General features: G+C 34.1%; 2 protein-coding genes across 11 annotated transcripts in view; both read right to left on the bottom strand.

Moving 5' to 3' along the window:
* Window positions 1-27,321, bottom strand: part of LOC130447628 (F-actin-monooxygenase Mical) — a 77,911-nt gene that overhangs the window by 26,194 nt on the left and 24,396 nt on the right. For 7 of the 10 annotated variants that reach the window (XM_056784552.1, XM_056784557.1, XM_056784559.1 and 4 more), the window contains exons 7-14: window positions 22,662-23,011; window positions 9,421-9,621; window positions 8,489-8,728; window positions 4,777-5,104; window positions 4,390-4,541; window positions 4,199-4,320; window positions 1,981-2,198; window positions 1,748-1,913 (exon numbers count right to left, since the gene is read on the bottom strand). In XM_056784552.1, coding sequence (XP_056640530.1) covers window positions 1,748-1,913; window positions 1,981-2,198; window positions 4,199-4,320; window positions 4,390-4,541; window positions 4,777-5,104; window positions 8,489-8,728; window positions 9,421-9,621; window positions 22,662-23,011 — 1,777 coding nt within the window. The remainder of the gene's footprint in view (window positions 1-1,747; window positions 1,914-1,980; window positions 2,199-4,198; window positions 4,321-4,389; window positions 4,542-4,776; window positions 5,105-8,488; window positions 8,729-9,420; window positions 9,622-22,661; window positions 23,012-27,321) is intronic. The other 3 variants (XM_056784560.1, XM_056784555.1, XM_056784556.1) reach the window with 1 other exon arrangement.
* LOC130447629 (putative E3 ubiquitin-protein ligase protein PFF1365c) lies at window positions 14,335-20,060 on the bottom strand. The gene is made up of 2 exons (XM_056784563.1): window positions 19,772-20,060; window positions 14,335-19,449 (listed from the first exon to the last, which is right to left on the bottom strand). Exons 1-2 carry the CDS (start codon window positions 19,959-19,961, stop codon window positions 18,620-18,622), a joined length of 1,020 nt encoding a protein of 339 aa, XP_056640541.1. The 5' UTR covers window positions 19,962-20,060; the 3' UTR covers window positions 14,335-18,619.

Genomic DNA, 27,321 nt, shown 5'->3' with positions numbered 1-27,321 from the left:
TGAAGAAAGGGAATAAAAGAAGAAGAAATAACCTCCTTTATTGATCTAGAGCCATTCAGACATCTTCCAACCAATGGGAAGTAAAGATTGGGATCTGCAGAAGAAGAATTAAACCTCAACGTTGATCTACAACCATTCGGACCTCTATCAAGCAATGGTGAATTGAAGAAAGGGAATAAAAGAAGAAGAAATAACCTCCTTTATTGATCTAGAGCCATTCAGACATCTTCCAACCAATGGGAAGTAAAGATTGGGATCTGCAGAAGAAGAATTAAACCTCAACGTTGATCTACAACCATTCGGACCTCTATCAAGCAATGGTGAATTGAAGAAAGGGAATAAAAGAAGAAGAAATAACCTCCTTTATTGATCTAGAGCCATTCAGACATCTTCCAACCAATGGGAAGTAAAGATTGGGATCTGCAGAAGAAGAATTAAACCTCAACGTTGATCTACAACCATTCGGACCTCTATCAAGCAACGGGAATTGAAGAAAGGGAATAAAAGAAGAAGAAATAACCTCCTTTATTGATCTAGAGCCATTCAGACGTCTTCCAACCAATGGGAAGTAAAGATTGGGATCTGCAGAAGAAGAATTAAACCTCAACGTTGATCTACAACCATTCGGACCTCTATCAAGCAACGGGAATTGAAGAAAGGGAATAAAAGAAGAAGAAATAACCTCCTTTATTGATCTAGAGCCATTCAGACATCTTCCAACCAATGGGAAGTAAAGATTGGGATCTGCAGAAGAAGAATTAAACCTCAACGTTGATCTACAACCATTCGGACCTCTATCAAGCAATGGGAATTGAAGAAAGGGAATAAAAGAAGAAGAAATAACCTCCTTTATTGATCTAGAGCCATTCAGACGTCTTCCAACCAATGGGAAGTAAAGATTGGGATCTGCAGAAGAAGAATTAAACCTCAACGTTGATCTACAACCATTCGGACCTCTATCAAGCAACGGGAATTGAAGAAAGGGAATAAAAGAAGAAGAAATAACCTCCTTTATTGATCTAGAGCCATTCAGACATCTTCCAACCAATGGGAAGTAAAGATTGGGATCTGCAGAAGAAGAATTAAACCTCAACGTTGATCTACAACCATTCGGACCTCTATCAAGCAACGGGAATTGAAGAAAGGGAATAAAAGAAGAAGAAATAACCCCCTTTATTGATCCAAAGTCACCCAGACTTCTATCAAGCAAAATGGGATTTAAATAATGGGAATAATTAGCTCCTGGTGAATGATAGAAGGACTAAAACAGGTTGGATAATTGATTTTCTACTCGAATACTGGTTCCAAGTTCCTCTACCCTTTAGGGAATTACTGAGAGTATATTTTCCTTTCAGTTATCAGATGGGAAAAGTTCCCATCGACACTAATTGTTTCTGATAAAAAACCACTTCGAAATTGCGGTGTTTTAGTTCATGGTTCTTAAGACCAGAACCGGTAATGGGCTTGTCACCTCTTTGAGCCCTCCTTAGGGGAAGTTCACTTTCATTTTCAGTTTATTTACTACCCTTTTCCCGTTATGACTATACACAATGTTTTGTTATCAGTATTTCGTCTCAAATCTACCACCACCTCATTCAATCATCTCAATCTCGGTCTTCTTCTGCTTCTTCTTCTTGTCGGATGCCGGATCAATTTTTCTCATCACATATCGATGGTTAATGAATTACAAGGTTATGTAAGCAATGTTGCCATATATAGAATTCAGTTATTCAATTATTTTATTCACCTTATGCTCGAAGAATCATCTTCGGTGTCATCTAATTCGGCACAAGAAGCACCGAAGTTTTTATCCGTCCATTCGTCTTCGTCTATCTGATTGAGGGAATCTTCTTGATCCGAAGAAACGTGTCCGGAAGATAAATTAGAAAATTCAATTCGTTCTGGGGTTTGAACTGTAACAAAATTATAAAAAATATTAATTAAAAAAAAAAAAAATACGAAGAGGTAATTTTTTTATACCTTTATCTAATAGATCGACTCCCGCAATACCGGACAGCGATTTTTTATCCGGACTAGATCTTTCCGTACGTTTCGTCGAAGGTTTCCTAGTTACCCTTGCAGTCGGTATTTCTCCCATCATACCGAAATGTTGTAAACAGAAAAATCTGTATCCGTATAAACCGTCGCGATCAAACGTGTACGATCCGAGACGTAATTGCACATGACAATATTGACATCTGGAAAAGCAGAAACGTTTTTTAATCATTTCCTTAGTACTCAATCCTTTTTTGCTTCTATGGGAGCTCTACTTTTTCTCCAAAGGTTACAATAAGTTGATGGAACTTTGATTATTGACCTAATGGAAGAAACACTTCAAAAATTCTTCCCCAATCCAACTGTATACGATTCATAATGGAAATAGAAAAATCCATATTTACTATTAACCTTGCGATGAGAAAGTATTTCGCGGTCCCTTCCACAATTCCATTTATTCCAACCCCAAACCCCAACAGAAATTCATTTCAACATAAGTCAAACCAATCAATGTGTTATCATCAGGACACAAGAGCATCTGGTCACTGTTACGAGTCTTTAGACCAACCTTGTGTCCAAAACGATACACAATTTTGTTCAAATCGAAACCATCGCGTATTAAGACGCTTTAAACCCCAACTAGAAACTCGTTTTACCGATTCCCGAACGAAAAGCGCGGAGTATACAACCCCTCGCTTACATTTTTCATGTTTTTGTATGGGTCAAACAAAGCAATGTATTTACCTGAGGACACAAGAGCATCTGGTCACTGTTACGAGTCTTTAGACCAACTTTGTGTCCAGAACGATACACAATTTTGTTCAAATCGAAACCATCGCGTATTAAGACGCTTTAAACCCCAACTAGAAACTCGTTTTACCGATTCCCAACGAAAAGCGCGGAGTATACAACCCCTCGCTTACATTTTTCATGTTTTTGTATGGGTCAAACAAAGCAATGTATCTACCTGAGGACACAAGAGCATCTGGTGTCTGTTACGAGTCTTTAGACCAACTTTGTGCCCAAAACGATACAAAATTTTGTTCAAATCGAAACCATCGCGTATTAAGACACTTTAAACCCCACTAGAAACTCGTTTTACCGATTCCCGAACGAAAAGCGCGGAGTATACAACCCCTCGCTTACATTTTTCATGTTTTTGTATGGGTCAAACAAAGCAATGTATCTACCTGAGGACACAAGAGCATCTGGTGTCTGTTACGAGTCTTTAGACCAACTTTGTGCCCAAAACGATACAAAATTTTGTTCAAATCGAAACCATCGCGTATTAAGACACTTTAAACCCCACTAGAAACTCGTTTTACCGATTCCCGAACGAAAAGCGCGGAGTATACAACCCCTCGCTTACATTTTTCATGTTTTTGTATGGGTCAAACAAAGCAATGTATTTACCTGAGGACACAAGAGCATCTGGTCACTGTTACGAGTCTTTAGACCAACTTTGTGTCCAAAACGATACACAATTTTGTTCGAATCGAAACCATCGCGTATTAAGACGCTTTAAACCCCAACTAGAAACTCGTTTTACCGATTCCCGAACGAAAAGCGCGGAGTATACAACCCCTCGCTTACATTTTTCATGTTTTTGTATGGGTCAAACAAAGCAATGTATTTACCTGAGGACACAAGAGCATCTGGTGTCTGTTACGAGTCTTTAGACCAACTTTGTGCCCAAAACGATACAAAATTTTGTTCAAATCGAAACCATCGCGTATCAAGACACTTTAAACCCCAATAGAAACTCGTTTTACCGATTCCCAACGAAAAGCGCGGAGTATACAACCCCTCGCTTACATTTTTCATGTTTTTGTATGGGTCAAACAAAGCAATGTATCTACCTGAGGACACAAGAGCATCTGGTCACTGTTACGAGTCTTTAGACCAACTTTGTGTCCAAAACGATACAAAATTTTGTTCAAATCGAAACCATCGCGTATTAAGACACTTTAAACCCCACTAGAAACTCGTTTTCCAATTAAAAGCGCGGGGAACACAGATTTTTGATATTCTTATATAGGTCAAACAAAACAATGTATGCACCTGAGGACATACGAACATCTGGTGTCCGTTAATCCAAATTGGGACACGATAAAATCGTCGCTTATTCAAATTTAGAATAATTTACGGGGATAAATAAATACTCAAAATTTTTTTTGATGGTTTTTTTGATAGTTGTACTTACTTGAAACATCCGTGGTGGAAAAATTTCCCTTCGGCCGATAAACGTTCCATTAGATAAACGCGTTTGTTGCAAAAATGACAAAATTGCGACGCGTTCTGTGTCGGCAAAATCAACTGTCGATTCTAAACGACGAAACAATAAAAGTTATAACATAGTAATTGAGACAAAGTAGTCGATTCAAATATTCTTACCGTTCTTTCGGGAGGTTTAGATTCCGCCGGTATATTTTTAACCAATTTTTCGGCGATCGTAGCGACTTTTTTTTGTCCTAATTCTCTTACGGTTCCTTCTTTCAATTTCTGATCCAAATTTCTTATACTCCTATCTATGTCGGCGAATTTCGCTACAAAACGATTCAAACGCTTAAAATTCAGGAACAAAAACAATTAAAAAAGTTTACTGTGACCCGATCTAGCACCCAGTGACTATTATCAGGTTCAAGAAATGGAGTTAAACAACGTTTAGCTACCAATGAAGAACTTCGAAGACCGTACGATGGCATAGAACCTTTATGGTGACTTGTACGGGGTATGGGAACTCGGGAAAAAAGGCGAATAGCCCTCGTAGACGTTACTAACCTTCTTCGCTATTCTGTCTGTCCAAATGTTTCTTTTCCATTTTGGTCTGTCTAGCCAAAAACTGTTCCTTGCTCCATTTCGGTACTTTTTCTTTGTCGATGGCTTTAGACGGTTTGCCCATTTTGTTTTCCATGATTTTCTTTTCGATTTCTTTGATATTCCAATCCGACGTTTCGATTTTACCTATGGCCCTTAATAAATCTTTGGGTTTCTTTTCCACCGGTTGCGGTTGTCGCCATTTGCTTTCCAAATTTTTTATTTTAGCTGCGATGTCTTCGTCTTTGCCGCCGCTGCGCGACGATAATTGGCTCGGTTTATTTTCGTGATCCTGTATATGAAAAAAAAAAAAAACAATTTAAATAAATATACGATGTTAAAACGTCGATTCAATATTAGTAAGAAACATATTTTCTTTGATTAGTCAAAACGTTTGGATAAATATAGCGAAATTGTATGCTACGGAAATTTCCTTCGATAAACTGACCACCCAAAAATCATGATTTCATTCCTCTTGACTATATTTTTGAGAAATATACAAATTTGTTAAGCCCGAAGTAAAAATGTGTCATTAGGGTGATTTTTTATTTTTGACTGATACATTTTATGTACTTATGACAACATATACGAGGTGTGATCAAAAAATACAGTGAATTATATCAGTAAAATCAAAATAATTGATGGCGGCAATTCAGGACTAGATTTCATATACCTGCCCTTCTAAATATCAATAATTGGATCGAAACGTTTCCTTTTTTGGTATATTGTAGTTACATGGTGCTAAATCTGTCGTGTAATGTGGATACGGATAAACCAGAAATTGTTTAGCTACCCGAAACTTTCAACTTTTCGTACAGTCCGTTGTCATATTGAAATAAAAAACTTTTGACCCTTTTCCGGGTTTCATTGTATGTCTCCTTGTACATTTTTTATAATGAAAAGTGTCGTACATGATCTACGTTTTATGGCGGACATTATTTCACTGGAATAGACATAGTAGCAGGGTGAAAAATCACGTTTTTTAAAATGAAAAGTGTCGTACATGATATACGTTTCATGGCGGACATTATTTCACTGAAACGGATATAGTAGTAGGGTGAAAAATCAAGTTTATTATAATGGAAAATGTCGTACATGACCGACGTTTCACGGCGGACATTATTTCACTGAAACGGATATAGTAGTAGGGTGAAAAATCAAGTTTATTATAATGAAAAGTGTCGTACATGATGTACGTTTCATGGCGGACATTATTTCATTGAATCAGATATAGTAGCAGGGTGAAAAATCACGTTTTTTAAAATGAAAAGTATCGTACATGATATACGTTTCATGGCGGACATTATTTCACTGAAACGGATATAGTAGTAGGGTGAAAAATCAAGTTTATTGTAAGGAAAAGTGTCGTACATGATGTACGTTTCATGGCGGACATTATTTCACTGGAATAGACATAGTAGCAGGGTGAAAAATCACGTTTTTTAAAATGAAAAGTGTCGTACATGACCGACGTTTCATGGCGGACATTATTTCATTGAAACGGATATAGTAGTAGGGTGAAAAATCAAGTTTATTATAATGGAAAATGTCGTACATGACCGACGTTTCACGGCGGACATTATTTCACTGAAACGGATATAGTAGTAGGGTGAAAAATCAAGTTTATTATAATGAAAAGTGTCGTACATGACCGACGTTTCACGGCGGACATTATTTCACTGAAACGGATATAGTAGTAGGGTGAAAAATCAAGTTTATTATAATGGAAAGTGTCGTACATGATGTACGTTTCATGGCGGACATTATTTCATTGAATCAGATATAGTAGCAGGGTGAAAAATCAAGTTTATTATAATGGAAAGTGTCGTACATGATGTACGTTTCATGGCGGACATTATTTCATTGAATCAGATATAGTAGCAGGGTGAAAAATCACGTTTTTTAAAATGAAAAGTGCCGTACATGATATACGTTTCATGGCGGACATTATTTCACTGAAACGGATATAGTAGTAGGGTGAAAAATCAAGTTTATTGTAAGGAAAAGTGTCGTACATGATGTACGTTTCATGGCGGACATTATTTCACTGGAATAGACATAGTAGCAGGGTGAAAAATCACGTTTTTTAAAATGAAAAGTGTCGTACATGACCGACGTTTCATGGCGGACATTATTTCATTGAAACGGATATAGTAGTAGGGTGAAAAATCAAGTTTATTATAATGGAAAATGTCGTACATGATCTACGTTTCACGGCGGACATTATTTCACTGAAACGGATATAGTAGTAGGGTGAAAAATCAAGTTTATTATAATGAAAAGTGTCGTACATGACCGACGTTTCACGGCGGACATTATTTCACTGAAACGGATATAGTAGTAGGGTGAAAAATCAAGTTTATTGTAATGAAAAGTGTCGTACATGATGTACGTTTCATGGCGGACATTATTTCACTGAAACGGATATAGTAGTAGGGTGAAAAATCAAGTTTATTGTAATGAAAAGTGTCGTACATGATATACGTTTCATGGCGGACATTATTTCACTGAAACGGATATAGTAGTAGGGTGAAAAATCAAGTTTATTGTAATGAAAAGTGTCGTACATGATGTACGTTTCATGGCGGACATTATTTCACTGAAACGGATATAGTAGTAGGGTGAAAAATCAAGTTTATTGTAATGAAAAGTGTCGTACATGATATACGTTTCATGGCGGACATTATTTCACTGAAACGGATATAGTAGTAGGGTGAAAAATCAAGTTTATTGTAAGGAAAAGTGTCGTACATGATATACGTTTCATGGCGGACATTATTTCACTGAAACGGATATAGTAGTAGGGTGAAAAATCAAGTTTATTGTAAGGAAAAGTGTCGTACATGATGTACGTTTCATGGCGGACATTATTTCACTGGAATAGACATAGTAGCAGGGTGAAAAATCACATTTTTTAAAATGAAAAGTGTCGTACATGACCGACGTTTCATGGCGGACATTATTTCATTGAAACGGATATAGTAGTAGGGTGAAAAATCAAGTTTATTATAATGGAAAATGTCGTACATGATCTACGTTTCACGGCGGACATTATTTCACTGAAACGGATATAGTAGTAGGGTGAAAAATCAAGTTTATTATAATGGAAAGTGTCGTACATGATGTATGTTTCATGGCGGACATTATTTCATTGAATCAGATATAGTAGCAGGATGAAAAATCACGTTTTTTAAAATGAAAAGTGTCGTACATGATATACGTTTCATGGCGGACATTATTTCACTGAAACGGATATAGTAGTAGGGTGAAAAATCAAGTTTATTGTAATGAAAAGTGTCGTACATGATGTACGTTTCATGGCGGACATTATTTCATTGAAACAGATATAGTAGCAGGGTGAAAAATCACGTCTATTATAATGAAAAGTGTCGTACATGACCGACGTTTTATGGCGGACATTATTTCACTGAAACGGATATAGTAGCAGGGTGAAAAATCACGTTTTTTAAAATGAAAAGTGTCGTACATGACCGACGTTTCATGGCGGACATTATTTCCGGTAGAATATCGTACATACAATTTCTCTATACCTTATTTGATATTCGATATAATACGTGAAAATAAAACTCGTTTTAGTTATTTCACACCAAATACTATTAAATTTTTTTTTTTAGTGAAAACAAGCTCACAACAATCACATTTTGAAAAACCTTACTGGGACGTATGTGAATTGTTTTTCTAAATCTTTGACTCGGTCTTGGAACTTGGGCGCCGTTTGCCTATACAAAAATATCGAATAATCTTCAAACGGTTGTGAATCCGGTTTAGCGTTGGCCCGAAGCATCTGCATACTTTTTAGAAACTGTTCGGTTTGTAATTTTCTTTGTATGCGTCTTTTATGTTGTCGTTCCATTCGATTGGCGGCTATTTCTTCCAGCATCTTCTGTCGTTCTTCCTTCATATTTAAAATCGTTTAATACACACATTTTACTGAACCGAATAATATAAATAAAAGTCTGAGACGTTTTTAGACGTTAGGAAGGCATTTGACGAGGTTTATTATATAAAATCGAAAACAAATCAAAATAATAAAAATAATTGATTTTATTTTAGAGAAAAATATTCTCGAAGCTTCATTCTACGTTGAAATAAATCAGGGTAGCTCTAATTTGTACCGTTTCCGAGATACAAGGCGCTAAAGTTTCGCGTTTCATAATTTTTACATCTACAACTATTCCGTTAATTATTCGAAATAAAACTTCGAAATATCGACTTAATTTTTTTACTTCTAAGTATTAAATATATAATTTTGAAAACCATACTGCTCAGAATTAATGATACAATCTAAAATAAAGAGAAAAATCCCCAATAATCCTGCTTCTAAAAATCCATTCAAGAAAAAATTCCACATCTGGAAAAAAAAGGGAATTAGGATAAAGTTATTGGGATTGATGTTAAAAATGCTGAAAATAATTTCAATTCCATTATTTTTAGCATTTGAGGATCAGAAATAAAAAAAATCCTCTTCTTGGGAGTCCACGGGATCGGCCGTGTTTCCAATTCGCTGCTGTAGGGCTCGGGAAGAGGTCAGGTACGTTAGGGAAAAAAAAGAAGAAGACAGTGACAGTTGTGAGTAGAAGAACTTACCACATTGGCGCCGACTTTTTCCAAAGTTCTTCGTTTTCTCGGTTTCCTATCGATACTGTTCGCCTTCTGAGTAGGCTGATCCGCATGTTTGTGCTTGTGCCTGCTGGAAGGTCTGTTAGGAAGTATAGTCACCGGTGCGATCGAAGTTTTTATCGTTTTGAAGGATAATTCGCTTTTTTTGTTCGTTTCAACGGGTAACTCCTAAGGAAATCAAAAAAATAAATAATAATTTCTAATTGTCTCGTTTTACAATTCCATTCGATTCTAAAACGAACATCAAAACGCGATGCATAAAAGGAAATAGAAGATTATTCGCCACGTTAGTCAATTCTTCTTCGTTTCCACCAAAAAAAAAAAAAAAGAATTAGAAGAAGAAATTGGAGTAATTAAACGTCAAAGCGACATATTTCAAGCCTTTGATAAGGTTTGACTTCCTGGTCCCAACTATCGATTGCTTGGATCGTATTTAGTGTAAAGACACTTCCTTATGAAACTTGACGCCATTTAAAACGATTCTAATAGGAATAGAAGAAGAAGGACTAAATAACACCCCCAAAATAAGTGAGATACTTAATCGACGCCATAGACAAACAGTAGAGTTACTATAAAAACCATGACTGCCGTCTATGGTTCCTATCTCGATCCGTTTTATTGAATCGATTCTATCTCGATACGTTAATAATCGATTTTCGATTCTTGTAAATTTTTTTTCAATGTTTCCAAAGCCATTTTCTAACCATAAAGTCACTTTTCGATTATTGTGTGTCGTTAACAGAATAAATGACAATTTTGACATTCATCTCTCCGGTAAAAGAAATGTGATGAATCATCTATTGGCACTAGCGTCAACCTGTAGGGATTTTCGATTCGTTTCCTTAATCGAATCTATCTCGTTCCTTCAAATTATAATCGATGTCGATTCGTTTTATTGAATCGATTCTCGATACGTTAATAATCGATTTTCGATTTCTTCGAACGATTATAAATCATTTTCGATTCTTCTAAAATTGTATTCAATGTTTCTAAAGTCATTTTCTAATTATAAAAACACTTTTTCGTAATTTTTTTGTGACGTTAACGGAATATATGACAATTTTGACGTTAATGTTTACACAAAAAGTTATAAAACATCCATTTGGCGTAGCGTCAACCACTAGAAGTTTTCGATTCGTTTTCTTAAATCGATTTTATATCGTTCCAATCATAATTCTTCTCGATTCGTTTCCTTAAATCGATTCTATATCGTTCCAATCATAATTCTTCTCGATTCGTTTCCTTAAATCGATTCTATATCGTTTTAATCATAATCGATCTCGATTCGTTTTTTCAAATCGATTCTGTATCGTTCCAATCATAATTCTTCTCGATTTTATCTCGATCCAATCATTTTCGATCTCGATTCGTTTCCTTAAATCGATTCCATCTCGTTCCAATCATAATTCTTCTCGATTCGTTTCCTTAAATCGATTCTATATCGTTCCAATCATAATTCTTCTCGATTCGTTTCCTTAAATCGATTCTATATTGTTTTAATCATAATCGATCTCGATTCGTTTTTTCAAATCGATTCTGTATCGTTCCAATCATAATTCTTCTCGATTTTATCTCGATCCAATCATAATCGATCTCGATTCGTTTCCTTAAATCGATTCTGTATCGTTCCAATCATAATTCTTCTCGATTTTATCTCGATCCAATCATAATCGATCTCGATTCGTTTCCTTAAATCGATTCCATCTCGTTCCAATCATAATTCTTCTCGATTCGTTTCCTTAAATCGATTCTATATCGTTTTAATCATAATCGATCTCGATTCGTTTTTTCAAATCGATTCTGTATCGTTCCAATCATAATTCTTCTCGATTTTATCTCGATCCAATCATAATCGATCTCGATTCGTTTCCTTAAATCGATTCTGTATCGTTCCAATCATAATTCTTCTCGATTTTATCTCGATCCAATCATAATCGATCTCGATTCGTTTCCTTAAATCGATTTCATCTCGATCCAATCATAATTCTTCTCGATTTCTTTCCTTAAATCGATTCTATGTCGTTTTATTCATAATCGATCTCGATTCGCTTCCTTAAATCGATTCTGTATCGTTCCAATCATAATTCTTCTCGATTTTATCTCGATCCAATCATTATTCTTCTCGATTCGTTTTCTCAAATCGATTCTATATCGTTCCAATCATAATTCTTCTCGATTCGTTTCCTTAAATCGATTCTATATCGTTCCAATCATAATTCTTCTCGATTCGTTTCCTTAAATCGATTCTATATCGTTTTAATCATAATCGATCTCGATTCGTTTTTTCAAATCGATTCTGTATCGTTCCAATCATAATTCTTCTCGATTTTATCTCGATCCAATCATAATCGATCTCGATTCGTTTCCTTAAATCGATTCCATCTCGTTCCAATCATAATTCTTCTCGATTCGTTTCCTTAAATCGATTCTATATCGTTCCAATCATAATTCTTCTCGATTTTATCTCGATCCAATCATAATCGATCTCGATTCGTTTCCTTAAATCGATTCTGTATCGTTCCAATCATAATTCTTCTCGATTTTATCTCGATCCAATCATTATTCTTCTCGATTCGTTTTCTCAAATCGATTCTATATCGTTCCAATCATAGTCGATCTCGATTCGTTTCCTTAAATCGATTTCATCTCGTTCCAATCATAATTCTTCTCGATTTTATCTCGATCCAATCATTATTCTTCTCGATTCGTTTTCTCAAATCGATTCTATATCGTTCCAATCATAGTCGATCTCGATTCGTTTCCTTAAATCGATTTCATCTCGTTCCAATCATAATTCTTCTCGATTTCTTTCCTTAAATCGATTCTATATCGTTTTATTCATAATCGATCTAGATTCGCTTCCTTAAATCGATTCTGTATCGTTCCAATCATAATTCTTCTCGATTTTATATCGTTCCAATCATAATTCTTCTCGATTTTATCTCGATCCAATCATAATCGATCTCTATTCGTTTCCTTAAATCGATTCCATCTCGTTCCAATCATAATTCTTCTCGATTTCTTTCCTTAAATCGATTCTATGTCGTTTTATTCATAATCGATCTCGATTCGCTTCCTTAAATCTATTCTGTATCGTTCCAATCATAATTCTTCTCGATTTTATCTCGATCCAATCATAATCGATCTCGATTCGTTTCCTTAAATCGATTCCATCTCGTTCCAATCATAATCGAACTCGATTCGTTTCCTTAAATCGATTCCATCTCGTTCCAATCATAATTCTTCTCGATTTCTTTCCTTAAATCGATTCTATATCGTTTTATTCATAATCGATCTAGATTCGCTTCCTTAAATCGATTCTGTATCGTTCCAATCATAATTCTTCTCGATTTTATCTCGATCCAATCATTATTCTTCTCGATTCGTTTTCTCAAATCGATTCTATATCGTTTCAATCATAATCGATCTCGATTCGTTTCCTTAAATCGATTTCATCTCGATCCAATCATAATTCTTCTCGATTTCTTTCCTTAAATCGATTCTATGTCGTTTTATTCATAATCGATCTCGATTCGCTTCCTTAAATCGATTCTGTATCGTTCCAATCATAATTCTTCTCGATTTTATCTCGATCCAATCATTATTCTTCTCGATTCGTTTTCTCAAATCGATTCTATATCGTTCCAATCATAATCGATCTCGATTCGTTTCCTTAAATCGATTTCATCTCGATCCAATCATAATTCTTCTCGATTTCTTTCCTTAAATCGATTCTATGTCGTTTTATTCATAATCGATCTCGATTCGCTTCCTTAAATCGATTCTGTATCGTTCCAATCATAATTCTTCTCGATTTTATCTCGATCCAATCATAATCGATCTCGATTCGTTTCCTTAAATCGATTCCATCTCGTTCCAATCATAATCGATCTCGATTCGTTTCCTTAAATCGATTCCATCTCGTTCCAATCATAATTCTTCTCGATTTCTTTCCTTAAATCGATTCTATATCGTTTTATTCATAATCGATCTCGATTCGCTTCCTTAAATCGATTCTGTATCGTTCCAATCATAATTCTTCTCGATTTTATCTCGATCCAATCATAATCGATCTCGATTCGTTTCCTTAAATCGATTCCATCTCGTTCCAATCATAATCGATCTCGATTCGTTTCCTTAAATCGATTTTCTCTCGATACAATAGTAATCGATGTCGATTGTTTTTCTTCTGGTTCCGTTAATAATCGATTTCGATTCTTTTAAATTGTTTTTGAAGCAATTTTCTAACCTCAAAGGCACTTTTCGATTATTTTTATTTTATTATCGTTTCGACGTTAGTCCTTTTAGTTGTTTCCACCACTTTTTCGATCCAAACAGCACGTCCGCGTAATTCTATTTGTATCGGAAATTCCCCCCAACCTAACCTAAAAAATGTTTCGTTTCTAATCATTATTTATTCCGGATCGATCGATGGGGGTTTAGAACAGACAAAAATCGTAATAAAAGTACACGACCCCGATCGAATTAAAAAATAAATAAATAAAAAAAAATCGAAAATAATTACGCAGTTATCGCCAATGGCGGTTTCTTCTCCTTCCACGATGACGGAAAACTGTTTCGGCGGCGCCGAGATCGACTTCAAAGCTGGGGGATGCTGAAACGGCGAATACTGCGAAAATTTCGACAGCGTCCTCACCGATTTGTTATTTAAATTTTTCATTTTCTCGGCGAAATTTTCCTCGGACGTTTTCGTTAATTTGCCGCCGACGAAATTCACCACGTCGGTGCGTTCCTCCACCACGATACCCTGGTACTGATCCATCTTCGATACTAGGACAACAATCGAGGAATCAAATAAAAAATTTTTCATTTAAAACGAAACGGCGCTTCCGCTACCGATTTTTTTTTTCTTTTTGATTGGGGTTGTTTACCTGAAGTTATATCGGTAACTTTGCCGTTCGATACGACGGTCTCCGCGTCGGTATCGGCTCGGATGTTTTCCTGGCTCAGAAAATCGTTCGAGGTTATCCAATGGGAAACTCTACTGTAAATTTGATTCGACATCCCGTTCCCATCGATCATGATCTTAGACAGAAATTTTTTTCGACGACACTCCGATTTTATGTGACATTTACGGTTCTCCTCGTGTCCGTCAATGTCACGGCTACGCGATTTTATGTTCGATATACGGGGCGGAACGAAAGTGTCGTTCGCGCGTGGGAGATTTTCGTCGGACAAAATTTTTTTACTAGAAAAAAATGAAAGAAAAAAAATAATTCGATGTACCACGGGCGGGCAAATGAAAACGGTCGTTTGCTATATCTCAGGATAGGATATTATATTGTAGCTCCGGGGGGAAAATAATATAATAAAAGTGAGAAACATTTCCGCCACTAGAGGGCGTATTTGAAAATATTTAATTGAAGAAGAAATCTTTTTTTAATATCATCCAATTACGTCCGTACTTTATATACGATAAATCGAATTTTTCTAAATGTATTTTAGTACTTGAACGCATATTACCGTGAAAATTTTGAGGTTAGGAAAAAATGTTTAATGATCAATCTGTACAGAATTTTATGTTGTACATTTTTTGCTTTAGAATGTTTTTCGAATTCCTCGTAGTTTTCGAGTTATTCGCGATTCAAAATATTTTCGAGCGTTCAAACCCATTTTATTATGAAAATTTTGAGGTTAGGAAAAAATTTCAAAAAACCAATTTATGGCGAATTTCGTGCTCTACAATTTTTGTTCCGGTACTTTTTTTCGAATTACTCATAGTTTTCGAGTTATTCGTGATTCAAAATATTTTTGAGTGTGTAAACCCATTTTAAGGTGAAAATTTTGAGGTTATGAAAAAATACCTGGGATACTTTTTTGTAGAGAATTTAGTACTTTACATTTTTTACTTCAGGATTTTTTTCGAATTCCTCATAACTTTTGAGTTATTCACGATTCAAAATATTTTTGAGTGTGTAAACCCATTTTAAGGTGAAAATTTTGAGGTTAGGAAAAAATACCTGGGATACTTTTTTGTGCAGAATTTTATACTGTACATTTTTTGTTTCAGCACTTTTTTCAAATTCCTCATAACTTTCGAGTTATTCGCGATTCAAAATATTTTCGAGCGTTCAAACCCATTTTATTATGAAAATTTTGAGGTTAGGAAAAAATTTCAAAAAACCAATTTATGGCGAATTTCGTGCTCTACAATTTTTGTTCCGGTACTTTTTTTCGAATTACTCATAGTTTTCGAGTTATTCGCGATTCAAAATATTTTTGAGTGTGTAAACCCATTTTAAGGTGAAAATTTTGAGGTTATGAAAAAATACCTGGGATACTTTTTTGTGCAGAATTTTATACTGTACATTTTTTGTTTCAGCACTTTTTTCAAATTCCTCATAACTTTCGAGTTATTCGCGATTCAAAATATTTTCGAGCGTTCAAACCCATTTTATTATGAAAATTTTGAGGTTAGGAAAAAATTTCAAAAAACCAATTTATGGCGAATTTCGTGCTCTACAATTTTTGTTCCGGTACTTTTTTTCGAATTACTCATAGTTTTCGAGTTATTCGCGATTCAAAATATTTTTGAGTGTGTAAACCCATTTTAAGGTGAAAATTTTGAGGTTAGGAAAAAATACCTGGGATACTTTTTTGTGCAGAATTTTATACTGTACATTTTTTGTTTCAGCACTTTTTTCAAATTCCTCATAACTTTCGAGTTATTCGCGATTCAAAATATTTTCGAGCGTTCAAACCCATTTTATTATGAAAATTTTGAGGTTAGGAAAAAATTTCAAAAAACCAATTTATGGCGAATTTCGTGCTCTACAATTTTTGTTCCGGTACTTTTTTTCGAATTACTCATAGTTTTCGAGTTATTCGCGATTCAAAATATTTTTGAGTGTGTAAACCCATTTTAAGGTGAAAATTTTGAGGTTATGAAAAAATACCTGGGATACTTTTTTGTGCAGAATTTTATACTGTACATTTTTTGTTTCAGCACTTTTTTCAAATTCCTCATAACTTTCGAGTTATTCGCGATTCAAAATATTTTCGAGCGTTCAAACCCATTTTATTATGAAAATTTTGAGGTTAGGAAAAAATTTCAAAAAACCAATTTATGGCGAATTTCGTGCTCTACAATTTTTGTTCCGGTACTTTTTTTCGAATTACTCATAGTTTTCGAGTTATTCGCGATTCAAAATATTTTTGAGTGTGTAAACCCATTTTAAGGTGAAAATTTTGAGGTTATGAAAAAATACCTGGGATACTTTTTTGTGCAGAATTTTATACTGTACATTTTTTGTTTCAGCACTTTTTTCAAATTCCTCATAACTTTCGAGTTATTCGCGATTCAAAATATTTTCAAGCGTTCAAACCCATTTTATTATGAAAATTTTGAGGTTAGGAAAAAATACCTGGGATACTTTTTTGTAGAGAATTTAGTACTTTACATTTTTTACTTCAGGATTTTTTTCGAATTCCTCATAACTTTTGAGTTATTCACGATTCAAAATATTTTTGAGTGTGTAAACCCATTTTAAGGTGAAAATTTTGAGGTTAGGAAAAAATACCTGGGATACTTTTTTGTGCAGAATTTTATACTGTACATTTTTTGTTTCAGCACTTTTTTCAAATTCCTCATAACTTTCGAGTTATTCGCGATTCAAAATATTTTCAAGCGTTCAAACCCATTTTATTATGAAAATTTTGAGGTTAGGAAAAAATACCTGGGATACTTTTTTGTAGAGAATTTAGTACTTTACATTTTTTACTTCAGGATTTTTTTCGAATTCCTCATAACTTTTGAGTTATTCACGATTCAAAATATTTTTGAGTGTGTAAACCCATTTTAAGGTGAAAATTTTGAGGTTAGGAAAAAATACCTGGGATACTTTTTTGTGCAGAATTTTATACTGTACATTTTTTGTTTCAGCACTTTTTTCAAATTCCTCATAACTTTTGAGTTATTCGCGATTCAAAATATTTTTGAGTGTGTAAACCCATTTTAAGGTGAAAATTTTGAGGTTAGGAAAAAATACCTGGGATACTTTTTTGTAGAGAATTTAGTACTCTACCATTTTTGTTCCAGTACTTTTTTCGAATTTCTCATAGTTTTCGAGTTATTCGCGATTCAAAATATTTTCGAGCGTTCAAACCCATTTTATAATGAAAATTTTGAGGTTATGAAAAAATACCCAGGATACTTTTTTGTAGAGAATTTAGTACTCTACCATTTTTGTTCCAGTACTTTTTTCGAATTTCTCATAGTTTTCGAGTTATTCGCGATTCAAAATATTTTCGAGCGTTCAAACCCATTTTATAATGAAAATTTTGAGGTTATGAAAAAATACCCAGGATACTTTTTTGTAGAGAATTTCTTGCTCTACCATTTTTGTTCCAGTACTTTTTTCGAATTTCTCATAGTTTTCGAGTTATTCGCGATTCAAAATATTTTCGAGCGTTCAAACCCATTTTATAATGAAAATTTTGAGGTTATGAAAAAATACCCAGGATACTTTTTTGTAGAGAATTTCTTGCTCTACAATTTTTGTTCCAGTACTTTTTTTCGAATTCCTCGTAGTTTTCGAGTTATTCGCGATTCAAAACATTTTTGACCGTTCAAACCCATTTTATAACGAAAATTTTGAGGTTAGGAAAAAATACCTAGGATATTTTTTTGTAGAGAATTTCATGCTCTACAATTTTTATTCCGGTCCTTTTTTTCAAATTCTTCATAGTTTTCGAGATATTCACAACTCAAAATTTTTTTGAATTTCAAGTCCCAAAATTTCGAAAAAACCGTGCGCGCAATCTTGTTCGAGTTGCTACTAACACGTGATTTTCTCCAATATTTCGTACTGCCGAACAAAAACACTTTCAAATATCATAAAAAAACGCACACCAAGCAGAACCGGACTTACAAACATTTGTTCATGACAAGGTACCCACTCTCCCCTACCTTTTATTCGAACAGTTACACTAAACCTTCCGAAATAATGAAAAATGCTCAAAACATGTCGAATAATTCGATTACGGTATATAAAGCACCATTTTAGTGGATAAATTTTCAAAAATTTTTCTTTTTTGATTCCATATTTTCAAATACGCCCCCTAGCGGCGTACCTAAAATTCTGTAAATAATTTCCACGCATTTTGTTATAATTTTTTCCCCTTAAGAAATGTCCCACAACCGTTATTAGTCGCCCACCATCCTAAACCGAATACAGGGTCTGCCATACCTGTGGCACAGTTTCTCAGTGTAGTTATTAATTTCGATTTTGGACGAAATACTCAAAAAATCGACGGGTTCGATGTACTCTATTGTTTGCACCGTCAGTTTGTTATCGATTTTCTCGTAAACGCGAATCTTGAGTCGTTTGCTTGATTTCGGTTGACATCCGGGTGATTCGTTTTTCGATATTTCAATTTCGTTATCGAAAATAACATTAAACGGCGGATTTTCCTCGTTCTCCTCCAATTTAAATTCAATAGGTATCACAATATCGGTAGAAATATTTTTATCCGATTTTTTCTTTTCGCTAGTATCGACGTTTCGGACCGTCGTTACTCCATCTTCAGTTTTTATCAATTCGTCACCAGTTTCGAGGTTATTTTTGTCAATATCTTCAACATCTGTAACTGTTTCTTCATTTTTATCGATTTTATCAAAAGATTTTTTAATCTTTTCTTCGTTATCATCATTAATGGTATTAAAAAATTCGATTTTATTTCCGAAAACGGTATTTTCAAAATAAAATAATTTTCTTTTAAATAAAATGTGCTCCAAGACTTTTCTAAATTCCTTTTCACGATAATATATTAATTTATCTTCGTTGGAACGCTTCTTTATCGAATTATTTATTTTCGATTTTTTATCACGTTTTCTTCTTTCTCGATTTTCCACTTGACCATCGCTACTCGAAGACGCCCCCTTGACGCATTTTTTCTTTTTAGTTTTCCTTTTTCTTTTGGTTTTGTGAATGGATTTTTTCATAATTAAATCATTGCGAAGAACATCAGGACGTCCTACAAATATTTTTCAATAGAGTAAATAAGATCAGACAAATATTTCAATTTTCAAATTAAATTTTCGACTTTTCCTCAATTTTTTGCACGCTTTAGTTTTTTTTTTGTGATGATTCTACCCTTAATCCATCGCTATTGGACACACCGTGTCCTAAACTGACAACCGGTTCCGGAATATACAAAATATTCACTGAAATATTTTTTTTTTTAAATTTACACCCTTTGGTTGGCGAAAAATAAAATATGTAACGAGTGGAGGTTATAAAGGTGCAAAAATACCAGCGGAATTCGATAAATTATAATTTTTTTTTATTATTATTACCTGATTTATGGGAATCGGTTATCGAAACTACAGAAAAATTCTGTTGGCTCAAAGCAACGCATTTTTTTCTGGAATTATTCGTTGTTTTCACTTCCGAATGATACGCTAGGAAACATTTCTTACAAGGACTCCGTTTTTTGGTCGAATTGAAGGGGGTACAACAGGATTTTATACAAGTTATTGGTGACATCGAACGGTTGTTTTGATGACAATTCTAAAATTTTGGATTAATTCGGTTAAAATTATTTTTTTCAATGGGATAATTTATGTTTTCCTTTGTTGGGACACTCTGAAACCAGAAAGTGAACAAATTGAGAGATTGAATAAAAAAATAAACACTCGAAAACCAAAAAGTGGGCAAATCGAAACCCGGAAGCCTCTTCCGAACAGAAAAAGGCCAAATTGAGACCTTTAACCTTTATAAGACCAAAAAATAGATAGTCTAGGACCAACAAGTAGAAAGATCGAGACTCTGAAGTTCTATCAGGCCAAAAAGTTGGTAGATTATGACCTTGGACCCTTTTCTCATGAAAAAGTAGTGTCTTTAACTGGTCAGATTGTGATCCCGAATCTTTATCAGACCAGAACGTGGACAGATTATGACCTTAAGCCTTTATTACACCAAAAATAGATACTTTGAGACCAAAAAGTAGACATATCGAAACCATCAGCCTTCTTTAAACCAAAAAATAGATACTCCAAGACCAGAAACTGGTCAGATTGTGATCCCGAATCTTTATCAGACCAGAACGTGGACAAATTATGACCTTAAACCTTTATTACACCAAAAATAGATACTTTGAGACCAAAAAGTAGATATATCGAAACCATCAGCCTTCTTTAAACCAAAAAATGGACACTCCAAGACCAGAAACTGGTCAGATTGTGATCCCGAATCTTTATCAGACCAGAACGTGGACAGATTATGACCTTAAGCCTTTATTACACCAAAAATAGATACTTTGAGACCAAAAAGTAGACATATCGAAACCATCAGCCTTCTTTAAACCAAAAAATGGACACTCCAAGACCAGAAACTGGTCAGATTGTGATCCCGAATCTTTATCAGACCAGAACGTGGACAGATTATGACCTTAAGCCTTTATTACACCAAAAATAGATACTTTGAGACCAAAAAGTAGACATATCGAAACCATCAGCCTTCTTTAAACCAAAAAATGGACACTCCAAGACCAGAAACTGGTCAGATTGTGATCCCGAATCTTTATCAGACCAGAACGTGGACAGATTATGACCTTAAGCCTTTACTACACCAAAAATAGATACTTTGAGACCAAAAAGTAGACATATCGAAACCATCAGCCTTCTTTAAACCAAAAAATGGACACTCCAAGACCAGAAACTGGTCAGATTGTGATCCCGAATCTTTATCAGACCAGAACGTGGACAGATTATGACCTTAAGCCTTTATTACACCAAAAATAGATACTTTGAGACCAAAAAGTAGACATATCGAAACCATCAGCCTTCTTTAAACCAAAAAATAGATACTCCAAGACCAGAAACTGGTCAGATTGTGATCCCGAATCTTTATCAGACCAGAACGTGGACAGATTATGACCTTAAACCTTTATTACACCAAAAATAGATACTTTGAGACCAAAAAGTAGACATATCGAAACCATCAGCCTTCTTTAAACCAAAAAATAGATACTCCAAGACCAGAAACTGGTCAGATTGTGATCCCGAATCTTTATCAGACCAGAACGTGGACAGATTATGACCTTAAACCTTTATTACACCAAAAATAGATACTTTGAGACCAAAAAGTAGATATATCGAAACCATCAGCCTTCTTTAAACCAAAAAATGGACACTCCAAGACCAGAAACTGGTCAGATTGTGATCCCGAATCTTTATCAGACCAGAACGTGGACAGATTATGACCTTAAGCCTTTATTACACCAAAAATAGATACTTTGAGACCAAAAAGTAGACATATCGAAACCATCAGCCTTCTTTAAACCAAAAAATGGACACTCCAAGACCAGAAACTGGTCAGATTGTGATCCCGAATCTTTATCAGACCAGAACGTGGACAGATTATGACCTTAAGCCTTTACTACACCAAAAATAGATACTTTGAGACCAAAAAGTAGACATATCGAAACCATCAGCCTTCTTTAAACCAAAAAATGGACACTCCAAGACCAGAAACTGGTCAGATTGTGATCCCGAATCTTTATCAGACCAGAACGTGGACAGATTATGACCTTAAGCCTTTACTACACCAAAAATAGATACTTTGAGACCAAAAAGTAGACATATCGAAACCATCAGCCTTCTTTAAACCAAAAAATGGACACTCCAAGACCAGAAACTGGTCAGATTGTGATCCCGAATCTTTATCAGACCAGAACGTGGACAGATTATGACCCCGGATCCTTATAAGACCATAAAGTGGGCAGATTGATACGCTGATTCTTCATCAGACTAGCAAGTAGACACATTAAGACTAAATATTCATCAGACCAGTCTTTTCAGATCAGAAAGAGGGAGAACTGAAATCCTGGATCCTTACCAGACCAGTTTTAACATGTCAGAAAGTAGACAGATTAAGTATCCAACAACTTGAATACACTAATAGCGAGAGTAGGCAGATGGAGACCTTTTTGTCAGAAAATATCTTAAAAAAAAAAGAAAGAACAGTACTGTCAATAATGATCAAAGTTTTTGTCATAATTGAGGTTATGTTTTGTATTTATTAATAATTATCATTAAAAAAATAGTTATCCTGTAAAAAATTAATTATTTTGAAGTAATATAGCAAATGATTTCATCTCGTTTGCAATTTTAGAATCGAATTTAATTATCAAACAAGAAAACTCAACTTTTTTTTAAATATCATCCACTATCAATCGATACTTACTAATTTGGGGTGTTTAACGTGTGGTATTTCACCCCTAAAGCAATCGTATACTTCAGTAAGGTAACTGGCCATGGTTAAATAATCTTCGGTCACGGTTAGTTCAGCACCAGTCATCACAGGTGGTACACCCAGTTCCTTTTCGAGGACATCTATGGCTATCTGATTATTCTTCGCTGGATCGTTGTTCGCAATTCCACCGAAATCTATTAGATCCGGTCTGTAATGATGTATTATTGCACATAAAACTTTGCCGTCTCTGAAAATCGTTTCCAAATCGTTGGTGTTCACATCTTCGGTATCTTTCAGTTGTTCGGTCAACCAATTGAGCAAGACTTCGTTATCGACGATGCCTGCAACACAAACAAACCCAAACAAATACCGACAATTGAAACACCATATCCTCCAGATCTGGCCCTCGGTGAATACTGGCTGTTTTTAAATACAAAAAACTGGTTCGAAAAAAGAAATATCAATATTCAACTAATTAATTCATTTCCCTAGGCTAAAAAACTTGTTTACAGTTGACTAGAAAGGGAATTTATTGAACAATGATGATGATTAGAAGCTACAAAGAAGAATAAGAAGCTAAAAAATATTTTATGATAAAGTAATGATACACTAGGGTGAAATTTAATTCAAAATAACCCTGTTTAACTTTTCTTTTAGTTAAAATTATTTATGAATTCATTATATATAAAATAAATTAATAAAAAAGCAATAAAACGAACAGAAACGATAGTAGCGACAACAGGATGTTAAATCATGGAAACGAGGGATGAAAAAGTATGTTAATAGTTAGAAATTCTCTTTTATATCAATTTAATATATTTTTTCTATAGTTTTTAGATCTTATTTATCAATTCGAAATATTATTTTTATTTTCTAATAGTAAGTTCAAGCCATTCCCTCACAGCGAATACAGAAACCGGTAGCATGTTCCCTAAGCTAAAAAGATTCGCTTATTTTGGGGTGTTCTCTTCAGAAGCTTGCTCTGGCCAAGCTATTCCTCTTATTATCAACAGTCGTGGGTGCTATTTGGTCTCTGCTCATACTTACAGCTTTCGGTGGCAGAAATGATACCCTAACCTAACCCAAAGTTAGATTTGGAATCACTTTATCAGCCTGAACGATTAGAACTTATTTATTTTTAAATAAAGTTATTAACTGAATGATTTATCAATAAAACACATAACAGCAAATAAAAACAATTTAATATGAGAAAATTTTCTTTGAAACGATAACAAGATGTTAATAATAGTGATAAAACAATCCGTTTTTCAAAAAAGTTTATAAATCTTGACTTAGGAGAGTATTAAATCCCCTTTTTTTGAAACAAAATGACAAACATAAATGCCCAATAAAAATTAGATAGTTTACACAAAATTTCACTACTACTGTTAGTAAGTTTAGTGCCAATAAGTTTTAAAACAAATTACTTTCAACCTTTTTGATACAGTAAAACAATTAATCAGTTTTGTTTACATAAAAACGTTGGTAATCCATTCATATCGAATTAGTTGAAGTAGGCAAGAGAAACGGGTAATTTTATTGACGATGACGTATCAGAAATACTCAAATTTCGTGAAAAAATTAACTAACTATAAAGAAAAAACTGCATTGCAGTAAATTGAAAAACCGGTGATAAAACAAGGTTTTAAGCTTAATATGTGCATTTAATATATAATTTTATAAATTAATTTAAATATACTTTACTGAAAATCACAGAAAAATTCGTATACAACAAAACTGTTATCATGCATCACTTGGATTATTCACTTCAGATGAACTATCGTTTTTGCAATTAAGATACCAGCCGATTACAAATTAATAATCTCGAAATCAATCACATTTTCCAATATTGATATGAAAAAAGCAAAGAAAAAACTAAATAAAGGACAATAAAATGAAATAATAACCTTCAGGAAGATAAATAAAGAAACAAGGTTATATAAAATAATCTTCTTTTTGCTATAACTTGGCCTTTACCTATATGATAATGCATATAAATTCCGAAGTGTCCTGGAACTGCCCTAATGAAATTTCAAATAACAAATTGTCAATATCAGCTGATTAAATATGGCCGAAGTGGGATAAATAAATATTTTTACGTGGTTTTTATCAATTATTAGTCTTTAATATTCCTCTTAAAGTCCCAAAAACGGTAAAAAAAGTTTAAAACGCAAGTATTTTGAAAACTCGTGGAAAATAAACGGAATTCTGACTTTTTTTCACCTAATGAAAAGATATTAACTCCATATAGAAACTTTAAGTTTGTTAACGTATTTTGAAACTGCCACTGAGTAATCGTAATAGTGAAAATTAATTTCCAAATCTAACCAAAAAGTATCTATGAAGTCTTGATAAATCAAAAAACTGAACCATCGGAAAAAAACAAAAAAAATTAACATTGATACATACGAAAAAGTCGATTGTTTACCCCACGGCCGTCATTTTGATTTTCTTAGATTGTCTGCGTATTTGAAAAGTAACCATCGAAAAGGGTGGCGCCACATTAGCATCGGGATAAATTTCTTTTAGGTTATATTTACTACGAAAAGTAAAAGAAGAATAGAGGTCTCAGAAAAGGCATAGAATAGATAAGTGGCAGTGAACGTGTTCAATAAAAGACAGGAAATATAAGAAAAAAGATGGTTAATTTGAATATATAATCATACAAACAGATGAAAATTGAGATTAGATCAAATAAGGGTAGATAACTATTAAAAAAACACATTAGAATACATTGTATATACCATAATATCCACTATATTTACCAGATTCGATACTCAGGTATTTTTGATTGAAAAATGATTAATGTAACGTTTAGAATATGGAGCTGGAAAATGAAAATTCCGCCTGGAACAATTAAAACACAGAACCATTTGGAATATTGACCGAAATACATTGGGAGGATCACAATAACCACCATATTGGCAAGATTTGATCCTTAGACATTTTTAAGTATGTAACTGTCGATAAAACATTCCAAATATAAAGCTGGAAGTTAGAGGATGAAAATTAGATCGATGAACGTCATAAAACCATTTGAAAAGTGTACCGGAATACCAAGTACGGAACTTATAGCCTTCTTTTTGTCCAGAATTGATTCCCAGGCACTTTTTAGTAAGAAACTATCGATTAAATTTTCTAGATAAAGAACTGGGACTTGAGGAATGATTATTAGATCAAAAGATTACAAGGAACCAATTGAAACATGAATCCAAATACCTTGGGTGGACCAAAATAACCACCAAACTTGCCAGATTTGATCATTAGACATTTTTAAGTATGTAACTGTCGATAAAACATTCTAAATATAAAGCTGGAAGTTAAAGGATGAAAATTAGATCGATGAACGTCATAAAACCATTTGAAAAGTGTACCGGAATACCTTGTACGGAACTTAAATCCTTCTTTTTGTCCAGAATTGATTCCCAGGCACTTTTTAGTAAGAAACTATCGATTAAATTTTCTAGATAAAGAACTGGGACTTGAGGAATGATTATTAGATCAAAAGATTACAAGGAACCAATTGAAACATGAATCCAAATACCTTGGGTGGACCAAAATAACCACCAAACTTGCCAGATTTGATCATTAGACATTTTTAAGTATGTAACTGTCGATAAAACATTCTAAATATAAAGCTGGAAGTTAAAGGATGAAAATTAGATCGATGAACGTCATAAAACCATTTGAAAAGTGTACCGGAATACCAAGTACGGAACTTAAATCCTTCTTTTTGTCCAGAATTGATTCCCAGGCACTTTTTAGTAAGAAACTATCGATTAAATTTTCTAGATAAAGAACTGGGACTTGAGGAATGATTATTAGATCAAAGGATTACAAGAAACCAATTGAAACATGAATCCAAATACCTTGGGTGGACCAAAATAACCACCAAACTTGCCAGATTTGATCATTAGACATTTGTAAGAATGTAACTGTCGATAAAACATTCCAAATATAAAGCTGGAAGTTAGAGGATGAAAATTAGATCGATGAACGTCATAAAACCATTTGAAAAGTGTACCGGAATACCTTGTACGGAGCTTACATCCCTTATATTCGCCAGAATTGATTCCCAGGCATTTTTCAGTAAAAAACAACTTGAAATATGATCTAAATTATCCATTGAATCGTACAATATGACGGAACAATTCGATATTACGAAATTGTACCGACAAGGACCGTTTAATCACAAGAGTCTTCGGCAAGGAAAAGTTTCTTTTCGATCTAATCCGTATATATTATATGTTAATCGTCAAAATAATGCAGAGCGTCTGTTTTTAAATAGGATAGAAGCAAAAGAAAAACACAAAAAAAAAAAACCGAAATCACAACACATAACGTGTTACCGAATATCAATCAATTTTTTTTTGTTTTGGTTTTTTATTTTCGATCCGATGTTTCCATGTTTTAACAAAACCGTTCGAATATTTAGGCTTTTATCGGTCGTTTCTACGTAACAACGTCTGACGCGCCCGACCAGCCCATCTAGTGATTCTCCGATAGGCCTTTCCGGCCCTGGATACAAACACCGCTCTACTCCACCAACGGCCTGAAATAACACACACACTTGACGTTGTTACACCATCCCCCAGCCCTCGAAACGCGAACGTACCCAACGAAAATGATAATAGATAAAAATAAAAACAAA

Source organism: Diorhabda sublineata, chromosome 8 (genome assembly GCF_026230105.1).
Source record: "Diorhabda sublineata isolate icDioSubl1.1 chromosome 8, icDioSubl1.1, whole genome shotgun sequence".
NCBI classification, from domain to species: Eukaryota; Metazoa; Arthropoda; class Insecta; order Coleoptera; family Chrysomelidae; genus Diorhabda; species Diorhabda sublineata.
Note: the sequence above shows the minus strand (reverse complement) of the source record. Positions and strands in the feature narration are given on the sequence as shown.

Excerpts from the sequence above, each read along its gene's own strand:
- LOC130447629 (XM_056784563.1), bottom strand. The coding sequence starts at position 19,961 with ATGTCACCAATAACTTGTATAAAATCCTGTTGTACCCCCTTCAATTCG. Across the intron at positions 19,450-19,771 it reads AACCGATTCCCATAAATCAG|GACGTCCTGATGTTCTTCGC; the intron begins GTAATAATAATA and ends AAATATTTGTAG.